Source organism: Hordeum vulgare, chromosome 7H, assembly GCF_904849725.1.
Source record: "Hordeum vulgare subsp. vulgare chromosome 7H, MorexV3_pseudomolecules_assembly, whole genome shotgun sequence".
Lineage (NCBI taxonomy): Eukaryota > Viridiplantae > Streptophyta > Magnoliopsida > Poales > Poaceae > Hordeum > Hordeum vulgare.
Genome location: NC_058524.1, coordinates 573,968,231 through 573,983,114, shown reverse-complemented (window position 1 = coordinate 573,983,114; position 14,884 = coordinate 573,968,231). Strand labels below are relative to the sequence as shown.

The 14,884-nt window shown below is 48.8% G+C and overlaps 2 protein-coding genes across 2 annotated transcripts; both read left to right on the top strand.

Moving 5' to 3' along the window:
- The first annotated feature begins 677 nt into the window (after positions 1-677).
- LOC123411283 (heat shock 70 kDa protein BIP5-like) lies at positions 678-2,841 on the top strand. Its single transcript, XM_045104214.1, has one exon. It carries the CDS (start codon positions 687-689, stop codon positions 2,688-2,690), a length of 2,004 nt encoding a protein of 667 aa, XP_044960149.1. The 5' UTR covers positions 678-686; the 3' UTR covers positions 2,691-2,841.
- Positions 2,842-12,421: 9,580 nt separating this feature from the next.
- LOC123411094 (polyol transporter 5-like) lies at positions 12,422-14,337 on the top strand. Its single transcript, XM_045104020.1, has 3 exons — positions 12,422-12,667; positions 12,788-13,134; positions 13,224-14,337. The coding sequence occupies exons 1-3, from the start codon at positions 12,538-12,540 to the stop codon at positions 14,166-14,168; spliced, it is 1,422 nt and encodes a 473-aa protein (XP_044959955.1). The 5' UTR covers positions 12,422-12,537; the 3' UTR covers positions 14,169-14,337.
- Positions 14,338-14,884: the final 547 nt, after the last annotated feature.

Sequence of the window (14,884 nt, the reverse complement as noted above, 5' to 3'; positions counted from 1 at the left end):
GAACTTTCTTTTTTATTTGTGAACTTCTAAATTATGGACCGGCGCGGCTGCAATTGTCCATAAACGTCTCGCGGTACTATAGATCGGTACTATAAGGTTGCTCGAGCTTTGCTACATCTACGTAAGTTTTTAACGTAAACTTACGTTTAATATGATCGGGCATGAGTTGGTTGGAAGATAAAAACAACACAGGCCTACCCGTGAAAATTAGGGGGGCGGTGATTGTTTAAGGAAGTAAGGAACGTAAGTTTACGTTAGTTACTTACGTCGATATAGCATTTTTGAAGGTTGCTCTATTGGTTAAGTTCGAGTCCATCACACGCTGAATACGCGCTCCCCGGTCCATGAGGTTTAACAAATAAAAAGCTTTCATGAGGCCAATACATGAATTAATAGAAGGCCGTGAAAGGCCCATATAGACAAATAAAAACCGAAAGCTAAACACATCCACGTTTGTATCATCGATCGAGCCGGGAACGACATGCGTACGTGTGCCTTTGCATCGACACGTCACAGCATCTTGTTAACCGTCAGATCGGCAGAACTCACGGCTGAGATTACCAGCGTGACGCGTCCAAGTTTAAATTGGAATCGAAGACCGCCTCCGGTTCCTCCTGATGCAGCACGCACCCACGCAATAAATATACGTACGTGTGGCGTCGAAGCAAAACAAGTTCCGCTCGACAATGGCTCGTGTGGCGTCGACGTGGATGCTCGCTACGCTCCTCGCCGCGTTGCTTCTCCTTCTCGCGACCCCAGCTGGTTCCGCCGCTGCGCCCGCGGAAGGCGGCAGCACGGGCACCGTCATCGGCATCGACCTCGGCACCACCTACTCCTGCGTCGGCGTCTACCGGAACGGCCGTGTCGAGATCATCGCCAATGACCAAGGCAACCGGATCACCCCCTCCTGGGTCGCCTTCACCGACGGCGGCGAGCGGCTCATCGGCGAGGCCGCCAAGAACCAGGCGGCCGCCAACCCGGAGCGCACCATCTACGACGCCAAGCGCCTCATCGGCCGCGACTTCGCCGACGCCGTCGTGCAGCGGGACATCAAGCTGCTGCCCTACTCCGTCGTCGACCGCAACGGCAAGCCGCACATCCAGGTGCAGGTCAAGGACGGCGACGTGCGGGTCTTCAGCCCAGAGGAGGTCAGCGCCATGGTGCTTACCAGGATGAAGGAGACCGCCGAGGCCTACCTCGGCGAGAAGGTCACGCACGCCGTCGTCACCGTGCCGGCCTACTTCAACGACGCGCAGCGACAGGCCACCAAGGACGCCGGCGTCATCGCCGGCCTCAACGTCATCCGAATCGTCAACGAGCCCACCGCCGCCGCCATCGCCTACGGCATCGACGAGAAGGGGCCCGAGAAGAACGTCCTGGTCTTCGACCTCGGCGGCGGCACCTTTGATGTCAGCGTGCTCTCCATCGACAATGGCGTCTTCGAGGTCCTGGCCACAAACGGCGACACGCACCTCGGCGGTGAGGATTTCGACCAGCGCCTCATGGACTACTTCATCAAGCTCATTAAGCGGAAGCATGCCCGGGACATCACCGGTGACCTGCGCGCCCTGGGCAAGCTGCGGCGCGAGTGCGAGCGCGCCAAGCGTGCGCTCAGCAACCAGCACCAGGTGCGCGTCGAGATCGAATCCCTCTTCGACGGCGTCGACTTGTCGGAGCCGCTCACCAGGGCACGGTTCGAGGAGCTCAACAACGACCTTTTCCGCAAGACGATGGTGCCCGTGAAGAAGGCCATGGCTGACGCCGGGCTCAACAAGGCTGACATCGACGAGATCGTGCTCGTCGGTGGCAGCACCAGGATTCCCAAGGTGCAGCAGCTCCTCAAGGACTACTTCAACGGCAAGGAACCCAACAAGGGGGTAAACCCCGACGAGGCCGTCGCGTACGGCGCCGCCGTGCAGGCCAGCATCGTGAGCGGGCACGTCGACGAGAACACCAAAACCATGATCCTGATCGACGTCGCGCCGCTTACACTAGGCATGGAGACGGTCGGCGGCGTCATGACGAAGCTGATCCCGAGGAACACGGTGGTGCCGACGAAGAAGACACAGGTGTTCACCACGTACCAGGACAAGCAGACCACCGTGTCCATCAAGGTCTACGAGGGCGAGAGGAGCATGACCAAGGACAACAGGCTCCTCGGCAAGTTTGATCTCTCTGGGATCCCGCCGGCTCCGAGGGGCACGCCCCAAATCGAGGTGACCTTCGAGGTGGACGTCAATGGCATCCTGCACGTGAAGGCGGCGGACAAGGGAACCGGCAAGTCGGAGAAGATCACCATCACCAACGAGGGCCGTCGGCATAGCCAGGAGGACATCGACCGGATGGTGCGCGAGGCAGAGGAGTTCGCCGAGGCGGATCTCAAGGTCAAGGAAAGGGTCGACGCCAGGAACAAGCTAGAGTCTTACGTGTATGGCATCAAGGACACCGTCGACGGCAAGATGGCCGACGCCATGGACAAGGATGAGAAGAACAAGGTCGAGGATGCAATGAGGGAGGTGAACGAGTGGCTCGACGACAACGCAGAGGCGGCAGACAAGGAGGACTATGACGAGAAGCTCCGGGAGCTGGAAGACGTGTGCAACCCCATCATTACGGCGGTGTACCAGAGGTCCGGAGGTGCACCGGATGACCACACCGCTGAGGAGGACTACGATCATGATGAACTCTAGGCAGATGCATGCAGCTTGTTTGATCTTTAGTATCACTATTTTTTTTTTTCTAGAACTACTTGTACATATGCACGTTCCTGTAATAATAGGTCTTTTTTTTAGTGTTATGTAATAATAGGTCTTGATATTGGTTTATGTAACCTATTAATCTGTGGTTAAACATAACATTTAATTTTATGAGAATTAGAATCCATGTACTATATGTAAACCACAGTGTAATGTGGGAGTAGATGTTCGAGCCAACGTGGCTGCTTGTGCGACCGATGATTTGCACATGCTAGCCGATCATGTTGTCCCACCATCACAAACTCTACTTCAAAAAGGAAAAACTCTACTGATTCTCTAGACATGCTAGCCGATCATATTGTTCCCCCATCACAAACTGGAACTATCTCTCCTGCAAAAAAAAAACTGCAACTGTCTCATCTGCTTCGGCGATTGTTTTTTTCTAAAGAAATGGGAGTTTTATTTCTAGGTTTACAGTCAAGAGGCCATAAATTCTTGATACAAGGTGGAGCCGAGGTCAACCACACAACAGTTGTACTCTAGGTATGGCTATAATTGACCAGTCGATCTGCAACTCTATTTTGAGTATGAAGAATTTTCTGAGGATAAAACTCCCTACTACTCATTAACCCTTGATTTCACAAACTAAATGACCATACACAGAGCGCTCCAGGCCCTTGTCCGACAAGCAAGAAAGCGCTTCCGCTGAGTCCGACTGAATAGCAACCGGAACTGTGGAATGTTGAATAGCCAAAGCCATCCCTTACATGATTGCATGAATTTCTGCTTCCAAGGAGTAATTGCAGTGGAAGATCACCCGGTAAGCAGAAAAGATGATGTGACATGCACTGTCGCGTAAGACCATCCCAGCAACCGCTGAGCCATCAGAGATACTGAATGACCCGTCCACTGAGAGAGCTACATGGCCTTTTTTTAGAAAAGGAGGATGACCTCCGGCCTCGGCCTCTGCATCTGGAAGATGCATGCAGCCATTTTATTAATTATTCACAAAGATTTTACAAAGCAATACATCAATATATCTGAAGCCGCCCTCTTGACAATATTTGTCGTTACTCCTATCCAATGATGAAGGGGTGCAGAAAGTGTGAGCCACATACCCAGACCTTTCACCTAGCCTAACATCTAAAGCCGGAGGCCCCGACCGAGCCACATACCGGGTTAGGGGCACAAACCGGTCCAACGCACCCTCATAGGTCGTCGCCGCCGCTTACCATCAATCCATCTTCAGAAGAGTTACTGACGCATCGACCTTGCAAGGCCTGCCGTCGAGCCCCCACCGCGCCAGACAACGCCTCCTCCCTACGTGCGCTCATCATCACGCATCTGTCGCCGAGGCTTTGCTGCGCCTCGCCGCCGAGACTCCACGACGTCGATGTGTCACAAGGAACGCCGCTCCACCGTAGATGCCGACCAATGATCCCTCGAGCCCGTGTGTACCTCCATGAATGACGCCCCCAAGAGGGAAACGACACCAGTGCGTCGCCGTCATCCGATCTACTGATCTAGGGTTTCCCCCGGAGGTAGCAAAGAGTGGCCCTGAACTTCTCCTCGGCGATACCTTCAGGAAGGGAACGACTTAGACAACGCCGCCATCGCCGACTTTGGCAGTAGCCGAAAGCAAGCTTTTACCCAGATTTGTTCGAAGAACCCATCTCTCCTGCACGGACCACCACATCCTGCGACGTCCCCGGGAGCGGGATCCCAAGATCCCCCGCCACCGGCAACGCCACAAGGACCCACCACCTGACCGTCATCCCTGACGAAGGGGATGGCGCCACCACCTTGTTCAGATCCAGCATCATCCGAGGAGGAGAACCGATCTGGCGTTGTGAACCCCAGATCCGCCGGCAGCCCCCACAGCGCCGCTAGGATCCCATCGGACCGCCGCCCGAGCGCGCCAACTCCGGCTCCATGTCGTACGCCCAGGGACGCCATCGCATCTCAGCCAGAGGATCCCCTCGTGAAGAAGGGAGGAAGGCCCGCCGTCCGCCGGGCGAGCTTCGCTCGCCGGCCTCCTCCGACGACGGCGGGGAAGCAGGGGAGGAGAGAGGCCGAGGATGGCGGCGGCTGGGCGCCCGAGTCGCCCCTGGAGGCGACGCGAGCGGTCGGGAATTCTGTTTTCCAGAGCTACATGGCCTGACATAGGCTTCGGCAATGGCGATGCAGGAGGCGTCTGCTTCTCAGTCCTGGAAGGAACAGCCAAAGATGGCATCTTTCCTTTGATAATCTCCCCAGTTGAGAAACGATCAACCAACTTAACTGATTTATAATAGCTGTCCAAAAAATCGGCAGTGACCTTGAGTGGAGGGACATCCTTACCGTGAGTTTGGTCATTCCGCAACTGCCAAATGCGGCATGTAAGCATGATGATCATGTCTCGTATATTATCAGAGCATCTAGATAGCAAATGTAGCAGCCATTCCTTTCCATTATCAATCAACAATTCGTCACCTGGGAGGGGCCATCTTGTACGCATGGCCAGCCATAAATTCCTGGCATGGGAACAAGAAATTAAAGCATGGAAGGAACCTTCCTCCTCAACGCCACATAAAGGGCACGTCGATTTTGTCGCAAGATGTCTGAAAACTTTGCACTTTTCTGTAGGTAGGGAACCTGTGGCGACTTTCCAAGCAGAGATTTTCATCCGTTGAGGAACTGAGGAGTTCCATATGCAATTCCAAATCGAGCGGCAACCATTCGGAACAGAGCTAGAAGAACCTCCAGCGAAGGAAACATTATGATCACATGTAGCCACTTTATACGCACTTTTGACGGTGAACACACCACTTTTCTCAGGAGCCCATGAAACAAAGTCCATACGCTGCCTTGGGGGGAGGTTCGTATTTTCAGTATATGTTCAACGTCCAGAGCCCATAAGTGATCCTGAAGTCGATCCCACCTCCATGCACCGTTTGCATCCAAAAAATCTGAAACCCTATTGAACCGACAGTTGCGCTTTGGGGTAATAGGTCGGCAAGAATAGGGGCGTGGAATCCGAGGATCTCTCGAGGTACGGATGAGAGACCCATTCCCCACGCGCCAAATTATGCCCTTGGGTGATTGTTCATACGCAAACCACTCAACAACAATGCAAGTTCTCTTGCACACACACATTTAGCAGAAATGAATACAGAACTATTCAAAATATTTGTTGTCAAAATTGTATTTTGCCTTTTTTTTTTTGCATACCAAACCAATTCCTTTAAGTCAAAAACATTGCAAAAGAAAGGTTGTCACACCCTCGAGCTCTTTTAATGGCATCAAATTTCTTTGTCAGCATGTGTGTGTCTCAATCATCCCTGTGTAACTTTGTGCAAGGCCTTGGTTGATAAAATAATCGGCATTTTCAGTTCGATGAATGTACAACGACAAATAATTAATATGCAAGGTTCGCATAGCCTTTAACATTATACCTTCGGATAGCATCAACACATTGTTTGGAACGTGGCTAGATGGAGTGGACACGAATATTACGAGACACATCTGTATAGGAGCTTGTGCACTTCTTTGGGCTATATGAAACTGTAGGAATGATGTGGTTTTTAATAGACGTATCAATATATATATATTTGTAGGTACTACACAGAGCTACGATATTGATCCGTACATGGTCATTACTCACTCCTGTGACAATCAGGGAGCCTTTGGTTACTGGGTCTACCCGATGGGAGATGGTAGCGCGCTATATCTACAAGCGTTTTGGATGTCAGTCCAGTAATATGATAGATGGTTAGGCATCTAGCCCTATTTTATCGGTTGTGACGCCTTTCATTTTACTTTTGATTATTCTATGTTTTGTCAAAGACTATGTGGAACCGCGGATTGTTTGATACTTTTTATAAACAAAGGAGCCGTATGCATCGGGCTGATGCAGAGGCCGAAGGTATTTCTCTGTTTTTTTTAAATGCAAGGGAGAGTAACGAGGATTTTTATGGGAATTGATGCAAGTTTCTTGTGAAGTTCATGAAGTAAGAGGAAGCAGAAAACAGTGTGCCTCACATGGATGTTGGCTGGTATTAGCCGAAGACGCCTCACGACACCGTGAGGAGAACTGCACTGCATGAGACACAAGTTGAAATATTTTATGCTACTCTTTTGTCTCCAGTACACATCGTTGATTGATTGCACTAATATTGTTCCAAGCAAGTAAAAAAAAAAAGCCACTGCTAGTATGATATGCTACTCTTTTGTCTCGTTCTTTTAATTTCATTGACGCATACACTCTTGTGGGGTTCATTTATATATACAGGTCGCTTGTCCTAGATGGAAGGGGTTAAAAACTGCTAGTGGAAGCCAAGCATTTTGTAGCATTTAGAGCAACTCTAGTAGACCCCGCATTTCGTCCCGGTCCACAAAATAACTGCTACAGTACGAGTCGGGACGGAAAAATCTGTCCGATCAGACCCCGCATTCCACGGGGCACGGCAAAACTTCACCCCCAACCTTTAGTTTCACAGGCTGGGAGGCCGACCCGAGCTCAACCCCTATCCGCAGCGAGATTTGGCGGAAGGGATATTTCAGCGCAGCCTTTCCCGCTGCCCCCACCCGTCGCCACCATTGCCTCGCCATCGCACGCTCCGGTGCATCCTCCACGGCCGTCCCTCGCCGCCATGGACGCCTCCTTGCTGCCCCCGTCACCTTCGAGGTCGCGCAGGCTCCTTCCCTTCGGGCGGATCTCGTCGCCGCCATGTTGGCCCCGCCGTCGCTCAAGCTAGCGTCGCACCTGCCCGGAAGCGGCAGGGCAACGTGGTCGTGCAGGGCAGAAATCCGGCAGCCCCCGCCGCGAAGGTTTGCGCTCCGGGCGCCAACGCTGCTGCGCGATCTCGGCTGGCGGCGGAGAAGGTCACCAAGGCCGCGGGCGGCAAGAGGAAGAGGATTCCGGCTACAAACAAGCCGCCTCCTTCATCCTCTCACTCCATCCCGGAAAGAGATGCCCCGACGATGCCGCTCAACGGTGCCGCTCCCCTCGCAAGCGAGGTGTTCGACGAAATGGACGGAAGGTATGCGTCTTCGGTCATGGCCATTTCCTTTCATTTTCGCCATTTGTTGCGATAGCTCGTGACTTGTTAATCGTTCAATATAGCAGTGGTTCAAACAATCCAACTTCGGAGTTCGTGAACTTGTTGGACACCAATGTCGTTGACATTGATCAAGCCCCGTTCGCTGCATTCGACTACAATGAAACTGAGGGCGGCGTGGATGATCATGGTTGTGAGGATGATTTTACGGAGATCGAAGCGGAAGCGTATGAGCAATCGCAATCAAAATCTGGGAAAAGCCAAAGATCAAAGAACTACACGATCTTGGAAGATCAAGCTTTTATCGAAGCATGGAGTGCGGTGTCTTTTGATGCATGCACGGGTACTTCTCAAACCGCCAAGAGATATTGGGAAAGGATCGAAGATCAATACTTCCGCATTATGGCAAAGTACCCTAATAGGACTCCAGGCACATTTCGGCCGCTTCAAGGGCGTTGGGAAAATATGAAGCCTATGTGCAGCCGTTGGGCAGCTTGCTTGGAGCAAGTACGCAATGCACCTCCAAGTGGGACCGTGGAATCCGACTATGTTAGTTTGTTTTGCCTTTGTTCAAGTTGTGCATAATCATATTTGCATCATGAGAATTGATTACATCACTTTGTTCACATTGTGTAGGACAAGATTGCCCAACATAAATACAAAGACATGGAAGCTTCAGAAGGCAAATTATTTAAACTAGAGCATTGTTGGAAGTTGCTCCAAAAGTGCGAGAAGTGAAAGTTGATCGACAAAGAATCCCCAACGAAGAGAGGCTCGCTTCCAAACATGGATGATGATGGCCCAAGAAATTTGAACAAGCCCGATGGCGACAACAAGACTAAGGAGAAGATGAAGAGAGAGCAAGAAGCATCGAGTTGGAGGGAGAAGATTGATGCCATGGTGCAATTAAATGAGTTGATGTTGTTAAAGTCATTGGAGATCAAAAAAGAGTTGGCCGAGAAGAAGGCAAAAGAGAAGCAAGAAAAGTGGCAATTGCTCAAAGAAGAGGGGCTCCGCAAAGCTGCCATTAAGGAGAGAAGAGCACGCGCCGCTGAAAACAAATCCATGTCCTTGTTGCTCACCAAAGAGAACAAGATCATGTCAATGAACCGCGATGACATGGACGACCTCACCAAAACATGATATGATATGGCAAGGAGAGAGATCTTGAAGAGGAGAATGGTCGCGTCGGCCGACCTGTGTTACAGTTTCGGAGATGTTTTCTCTGCTCCATATGGTGGCAATGTCGATGACTTCGGTGCGGGAGTTGGGACAAGCGCCGGAGGTGGATTCAGTGGTGCCGATGAACTTCAAGATGGAATCGATGGTGCGGAGTGAAGATCGGCCAAGATGATGCAAGGCCCTCTTTTGCGTTTGTCGTACTGAACTTAGCTTTTATTTACGCATAAAACTATGTTATGTTTGTTTGAGTTTGAACTTTTTTGTGGGAACTTATGTCAAATGCGAGAATTGAGCGTTTTCTGTTTTCAGGTCGACACGACGGTGTCCGAACAGACCCCGCAAAAGCCGACCTGTATAAGTGCATATTTGACGAATATACTTTTATACGGATCTGTTTGGAGGGTCTGCATCTGCGGCCGTCCGAGCCAGCCCGTAAAAGTGGTTTCTCCCGAACTGTAAACGCGTTTTGCGGACCGGCCGGATGCGGGGTCTACTAGAGTTGCTCTTAGCCTTCGGTAATGTGTAGTGGTAGCGAACATCCTTAGAAAAAAATATCAGCAGTGTGAGTAACAATAATTTATAATAAGATGAAAGGAAGAAATAATGTAATACTCACCCCTTCCCGAAATATAAGACGCAAATGACTTTGCACTTTTTTTTTTGGACGACTTTGACCACTAATATAGACCCACGTACTTGGATTAAGGATATACAAGTGGAATATCGTATTTGTCTTGCCAAGCAATTTTAACTCATATGACTGTACAATAATTTCATAGACATAATACACACGGAAATTATAGTCAAAGATATGCAGCAAAGGCGAGAAATGTCAATCAGCGTCTTAGGCTGTCCGTAATGGGAGTATCATAGTTAGTATCATGCATGTCAACTAAGCAATTTCGATGAGGTAGCATAGAATTAAATGAAGAAAGAGAGGGTTGAGTATCATATTATGATACTGTATCATATTAAATGATGTGCTACTATGTGTCTTGCATGATAATAAATGAACTATCCTATGATACTAACATATGATAATATGCATTACGAATGTGGTATCATACACTAGTATCATATGCATGATACTAGTATATGATACTACCCATTACAACCAGCCTTATATTTTGAAAAGGAGGGAGAATAATTATAAGCCATTTTTATTGGTTTTATAAAAGTTCAAGATGTCATATAAATAAATGAAAATTTCAATTCATTAATTCCAAGATTGTTCACTTGGTGAGGCACTCTTGCCATAGTTGCTCCCTCTCACTTGTAGTATTGGGAAACTCAAAACAAACAGATTTTTATAGTACTACTTATGCAGAAGGAATTGATGCATGTTCTTGACTTGTTGCGATGGTGCATACTTGAAATGGGAGGTAGAGGAAAACTAAGTTGGTATCAACATGTTTTATTAGCCGATGATGATGTTGTATTAGAGAAAGGGATTATCTCAAGCGTGATTGGTTACTTTCTGTGGACACGTCTGATTGCTTTCTTGGGCGTTTAAGGAAGGAATAAAATTTGCCACGCCCAGTTGTAGATTCTAGAACCCTGCCCAAGATACACCATGATGGTGGATACTATTTTGAGATCCCTGCAGGAGGGCAGAGAGGTGAAGATCTCGTATGTGAAGCATGATCAAAATGTTGCGAGTCATTTTTTAATCAATTTTGATAGATGTGAGAATCGCACTGCTTTATGGATTCGATCGGGTCCGGGTGTTGTTCCATAACTTTGTAAGGCAGACTGTACATTGATTGAGTACTAAAAACACCTTATTTCCCTGGAAAAAAAGAGATGCTAGAACCCACCATTTTGTATTGGCTCGTCCATCGGTTTTGCCCTTCTCTAGCTAATGAAAATGTAAATAGTGTTTCTAGTCGTCCGTGAGTGATGTCATGGAAACCCCTTATGTTTTCCTGAAATGATCTCGCAGTCCGGATTTGAAAGAGGAAGCGAATCGTTTTTGTAATTTTTGCAGAAACCCCCTTCAGTTTTTATGAAATTAACCCGCGGTCAAGACTTAAGTGAAAAAACAAATCGTTTTTTGTATGTTTCCAGAAAAACCATACAGTTTTTATTAACTAATCCACAGTTTAATTATAAACGACAAATATTTTTTTAAATCATATCTTTTAAACCGTAACTTCAATTGTAAATCATTATATATGAAATTTGAATAGAAACATGTGTAGAATCTGAATATAATGTTAGCTTACCTATTTAAATTTTCTAAATTCTATTTATAATATAATTTTAATCAATAATTATGCGTACAATCTAAATATGATGTTATTTTACCTATTTAACATTTTTTAAATTATATTTATGTTGTAATTTTAATCAATAGCGCACAATCCATTTTTCGTACCGAGGCTGATCCGTATTGTTAATTAATCTGCAGTTTAATTATAAGTGACAAATACTTTTGAAAATGGAATCTTGTAAACCGTAACACCATTTTTAAATTATTATATATGAAATTTGATTCAAAAAATGTGTAGAATCTCAATATAATATTAGTTTACCTATTTAATTTTTAAAATTATATTTATAATGATAATGGTGATGTGTACAATCTAAATATGATATTATTTTATCTATTTAGGCCATGTTTGGAAACACAATAGATTATGATAATCTCGATTATGAAGATAGATTATATATTCAAGTTTATAAAGTAATCTAGATGTGCATGTTTGAAGGCTAGGTTATATAAATTGTAATCTAGGTTTTTTACATTACATAATAACTTGTCTGTAGTAATTACCTCCAACTTTATAAGGATAATGAGTCATTAGCAATTCATAATCTGGTTTTATCTGGGGTAAAGTAGATTGTGAGTTTTTAATAATCTGTCCATCTAGTTTTTATAATCTATAACATAAATTTATTCTATTTGAAGACAATATAGATTATAAAAACTGAATTATCATAATTTGAGTGGTTCCAAAAAAGGCCTTAACAATTTTAAAATTTTATTTATGATGTAATTTAAATCAACATCACACAATCCATATTTTCGTATCGAGGCCGATCCGTGTTGCAAATGAATACCTTATCATAATAAGATTGAAGACAAAAGAAGTCATCAATAATCGCACATGCATGTCTCAAGAAAACATCGCGTGGAAATAGAAAAGTTGATGTTCATCTTAGAGAGGGAGGGATGGATGGAGAGAGAGAGGTAGAGAGATGTATTTGCAAAAAAAAAGGGCAACATAGATTGATGCCATGTTTAAATAAATGTCTCTAATCATGATTATTGGATTAAAACGTGTTGTATGGTTTGCTTTCATTGCAATGCATGCCAGACGATAGCTTGTTTAGAATGTTATTTTATAAAACACAAAAGGTAACAAAGCATAAGGGGCAACCAAAAGATTGATTTATGGCTGTCATTTGCCAAGATCTGCGCAGGCCTGCCTCGTGTTAATTAGGTGACAATCACCTGTCATTTCCACGAGCTAAGAGACAAATAAAAACTGTGGGGTGGCAGATCTCACCGGCTAGCTTGCTCGTCGTCTTCTGCAAGTGCACCAAGTTGTAGATCTCTGCTTCAAGGAAAAAAGGTGTGGCTGAACCTGAGGCCGGCGAGGAAACAAGACGGCGCCATGACGCACGATGCAGCCGCCGAAGCCACCACCACGAAGCTGCTCGCCGTGGTCGAGAAGCCACGGCGGAACATCTACGCCTTTGCCTGCGTCACGCTCGCCTCCATGACCACCATCCTTACGGGCTACAGTACGTCAGATACTCAGCCTCTGCGGTGCATCCTACATCGTCGCCATCGTCCATGGCTCGTATTTGTACGTGACCAATGCATGCTCTGGCGCGTGAGGTGATCGTGTGCGTCCCCTGCAGATCTCGCCTTGATGAGCGGCGCGGAGCTCCTCATCCGGGAGGACCTGGGCCTCACCGACGCGCAGGTGGAGGTGCTCGCGGGGTCCATGAACGTGTTCATGCTCGCGTCCATCCTCATCTCCGGCTGGACGGCCGACGTCCTCGGCCGCCGCGCCACGCTTGTGATCGGCAACGCCTTCCTCACGGCCGGCGCGCTCGCCATGTCCCTCGGCGGCAGCTACGCGGCGCTCCTGGCTGCACGCTTCGTCACCAGCATCGGCATGGGGCTCGCCCTCGTCGTCGCGCCGGTCTACAACGCCGAGATCTCGCCGCCGTCCACGCGTGGCGTGCTCTCGTCGCTGCTCGACGTACGTATGTGCTGCCAGCGTTTCGTGGACAGGATTCGATTTCACAGGGGAAGGAGCTTAAACTGTTCTTCATATTGTCCTTTGGGCAGATTTTTATCAACGTCGGCATCCTTCTCGGCTACACGTCCAACTACGCCTTTGCCGACCTGCCGGTGCACGTCGCCTGGCGCATCATGTATGCCATCGGGGTGCTTCCGCCCGTGCTCCTAGCCGTGGGGGTGCTCGCCATGCCGGAGTCGCCTCGATGGCTCGCCATGCGCGGACGCCACGCCGACGCGCGCGCGGTGCTCTTGCGCACCTCCGACACTGCCGCGGAGGCCGACCTCCGCCTAGAGGACATCAATCGGGCCCTTGATGCGCCGCAGGCTGCTGGCTCCGTGTGGCAGGAGCTGATCGTCCGGCCGTCGGCGACAGTCAGGCGAATCCTCATATGCGTCGTCGGGCTGCACTTCTTCCAGGAGGCGTCCGGCATCGACGCCGTCATTCTGTACAGCCCGCTGGTGTTTAAGAAGGCCGGCATGTCCGCGAATAGCACCGTACTAGGCGCCACCGTAGCCGTCGGGATCGTGAAGACGTGCTTCATCTTCGTGGCCATGCTCCTGGTCGACCGCGTCGGCCGGCGCCCGCTCCTGCTGGCCAGCGCCGGCGGCGTGGCCGTGTCGTTCACCGCTCTGGCCCTCACGCTGTGCGTTCGTGAAACGTCGCGGGCGAGCGCGGCCGCGTGCGTGGCGTCCGTGATGGCGTTCGTGGCGGCGTTCTCGATCGGGTTCGGGCCGCTCGCGTCCACGTACGCCGCGGAGATCATGCCGCTGCGGCTACGCGCTCAGGGCGCGGGCCTCGGCATGGCGGTGAACCGGCTGACGTGCGGGGCGGTGAGCATGTCGTTCATATCCCTCGCCGGATGGATAACGATGCCCGGGTGCTTCTTCCTTTATGCCGGCGTGGCGGCGATGGCATGCGTGTTCGTGCACCTGCGGTTGCCGGAGACAAGGGGCCGGAGCTTGGAGGATATGGAGGCCCTCTTCGCCAAATGACAGACGTGCCCAATCCCTCTATTGTACTCCCTCCGTTCCTAAATATAAGTCTTTTTTAGAGGTTTCATTAGTGAACTACGTACGAATGTATATAGACATATATTAGAGTGTAGATTCAATCATTTTGCTCCGTATGTAAACCTTTAGTAAAATCGTTTAAAAGATTTATATTTAGAAACGGAAGGAGTATTCGAGAGTAAAAATATATTGGGGCGGACAATATACTAGGACCCCTCACAGAAAAGAAAAACTCAGCATCAATCGATTTTTAAGTTTTTCTGTTTTTCCTGTCTTCTTCATCCGACACCTCCCATACACGGACCATCGTCCGGACGCCCGCCAACCACCCCTCCCTTCCCTTGACACTGCCTGCTCACATTCCTCCAAAGCCCCCCCCCCCCCCTCCTCCCCGCCCCGGCACCTTCGGTTCTTCTCGGACCACGAAACCTCACGCCTTCGACTTCCTTTCATTGACAATGTCATTGTCTGACATCCCTACTCTACGTCGTTCTCGTTGAGACTCGAGACCTTGCTGGTGGTTGTGCCATCGTCTTTTTTCTCGTAGTTCTGCTATACACCAATCGACGGATCGGATTCAAATTTCAGGCATCTTGTTCCTTGTAGCAGAAACTATCCCATTAGGGTTCAAGTCTTAAACTTGCCACGGATGCTTGTATTTTTAAAATTTATTTTAGTCTTTTCAGTGATGTTCATTC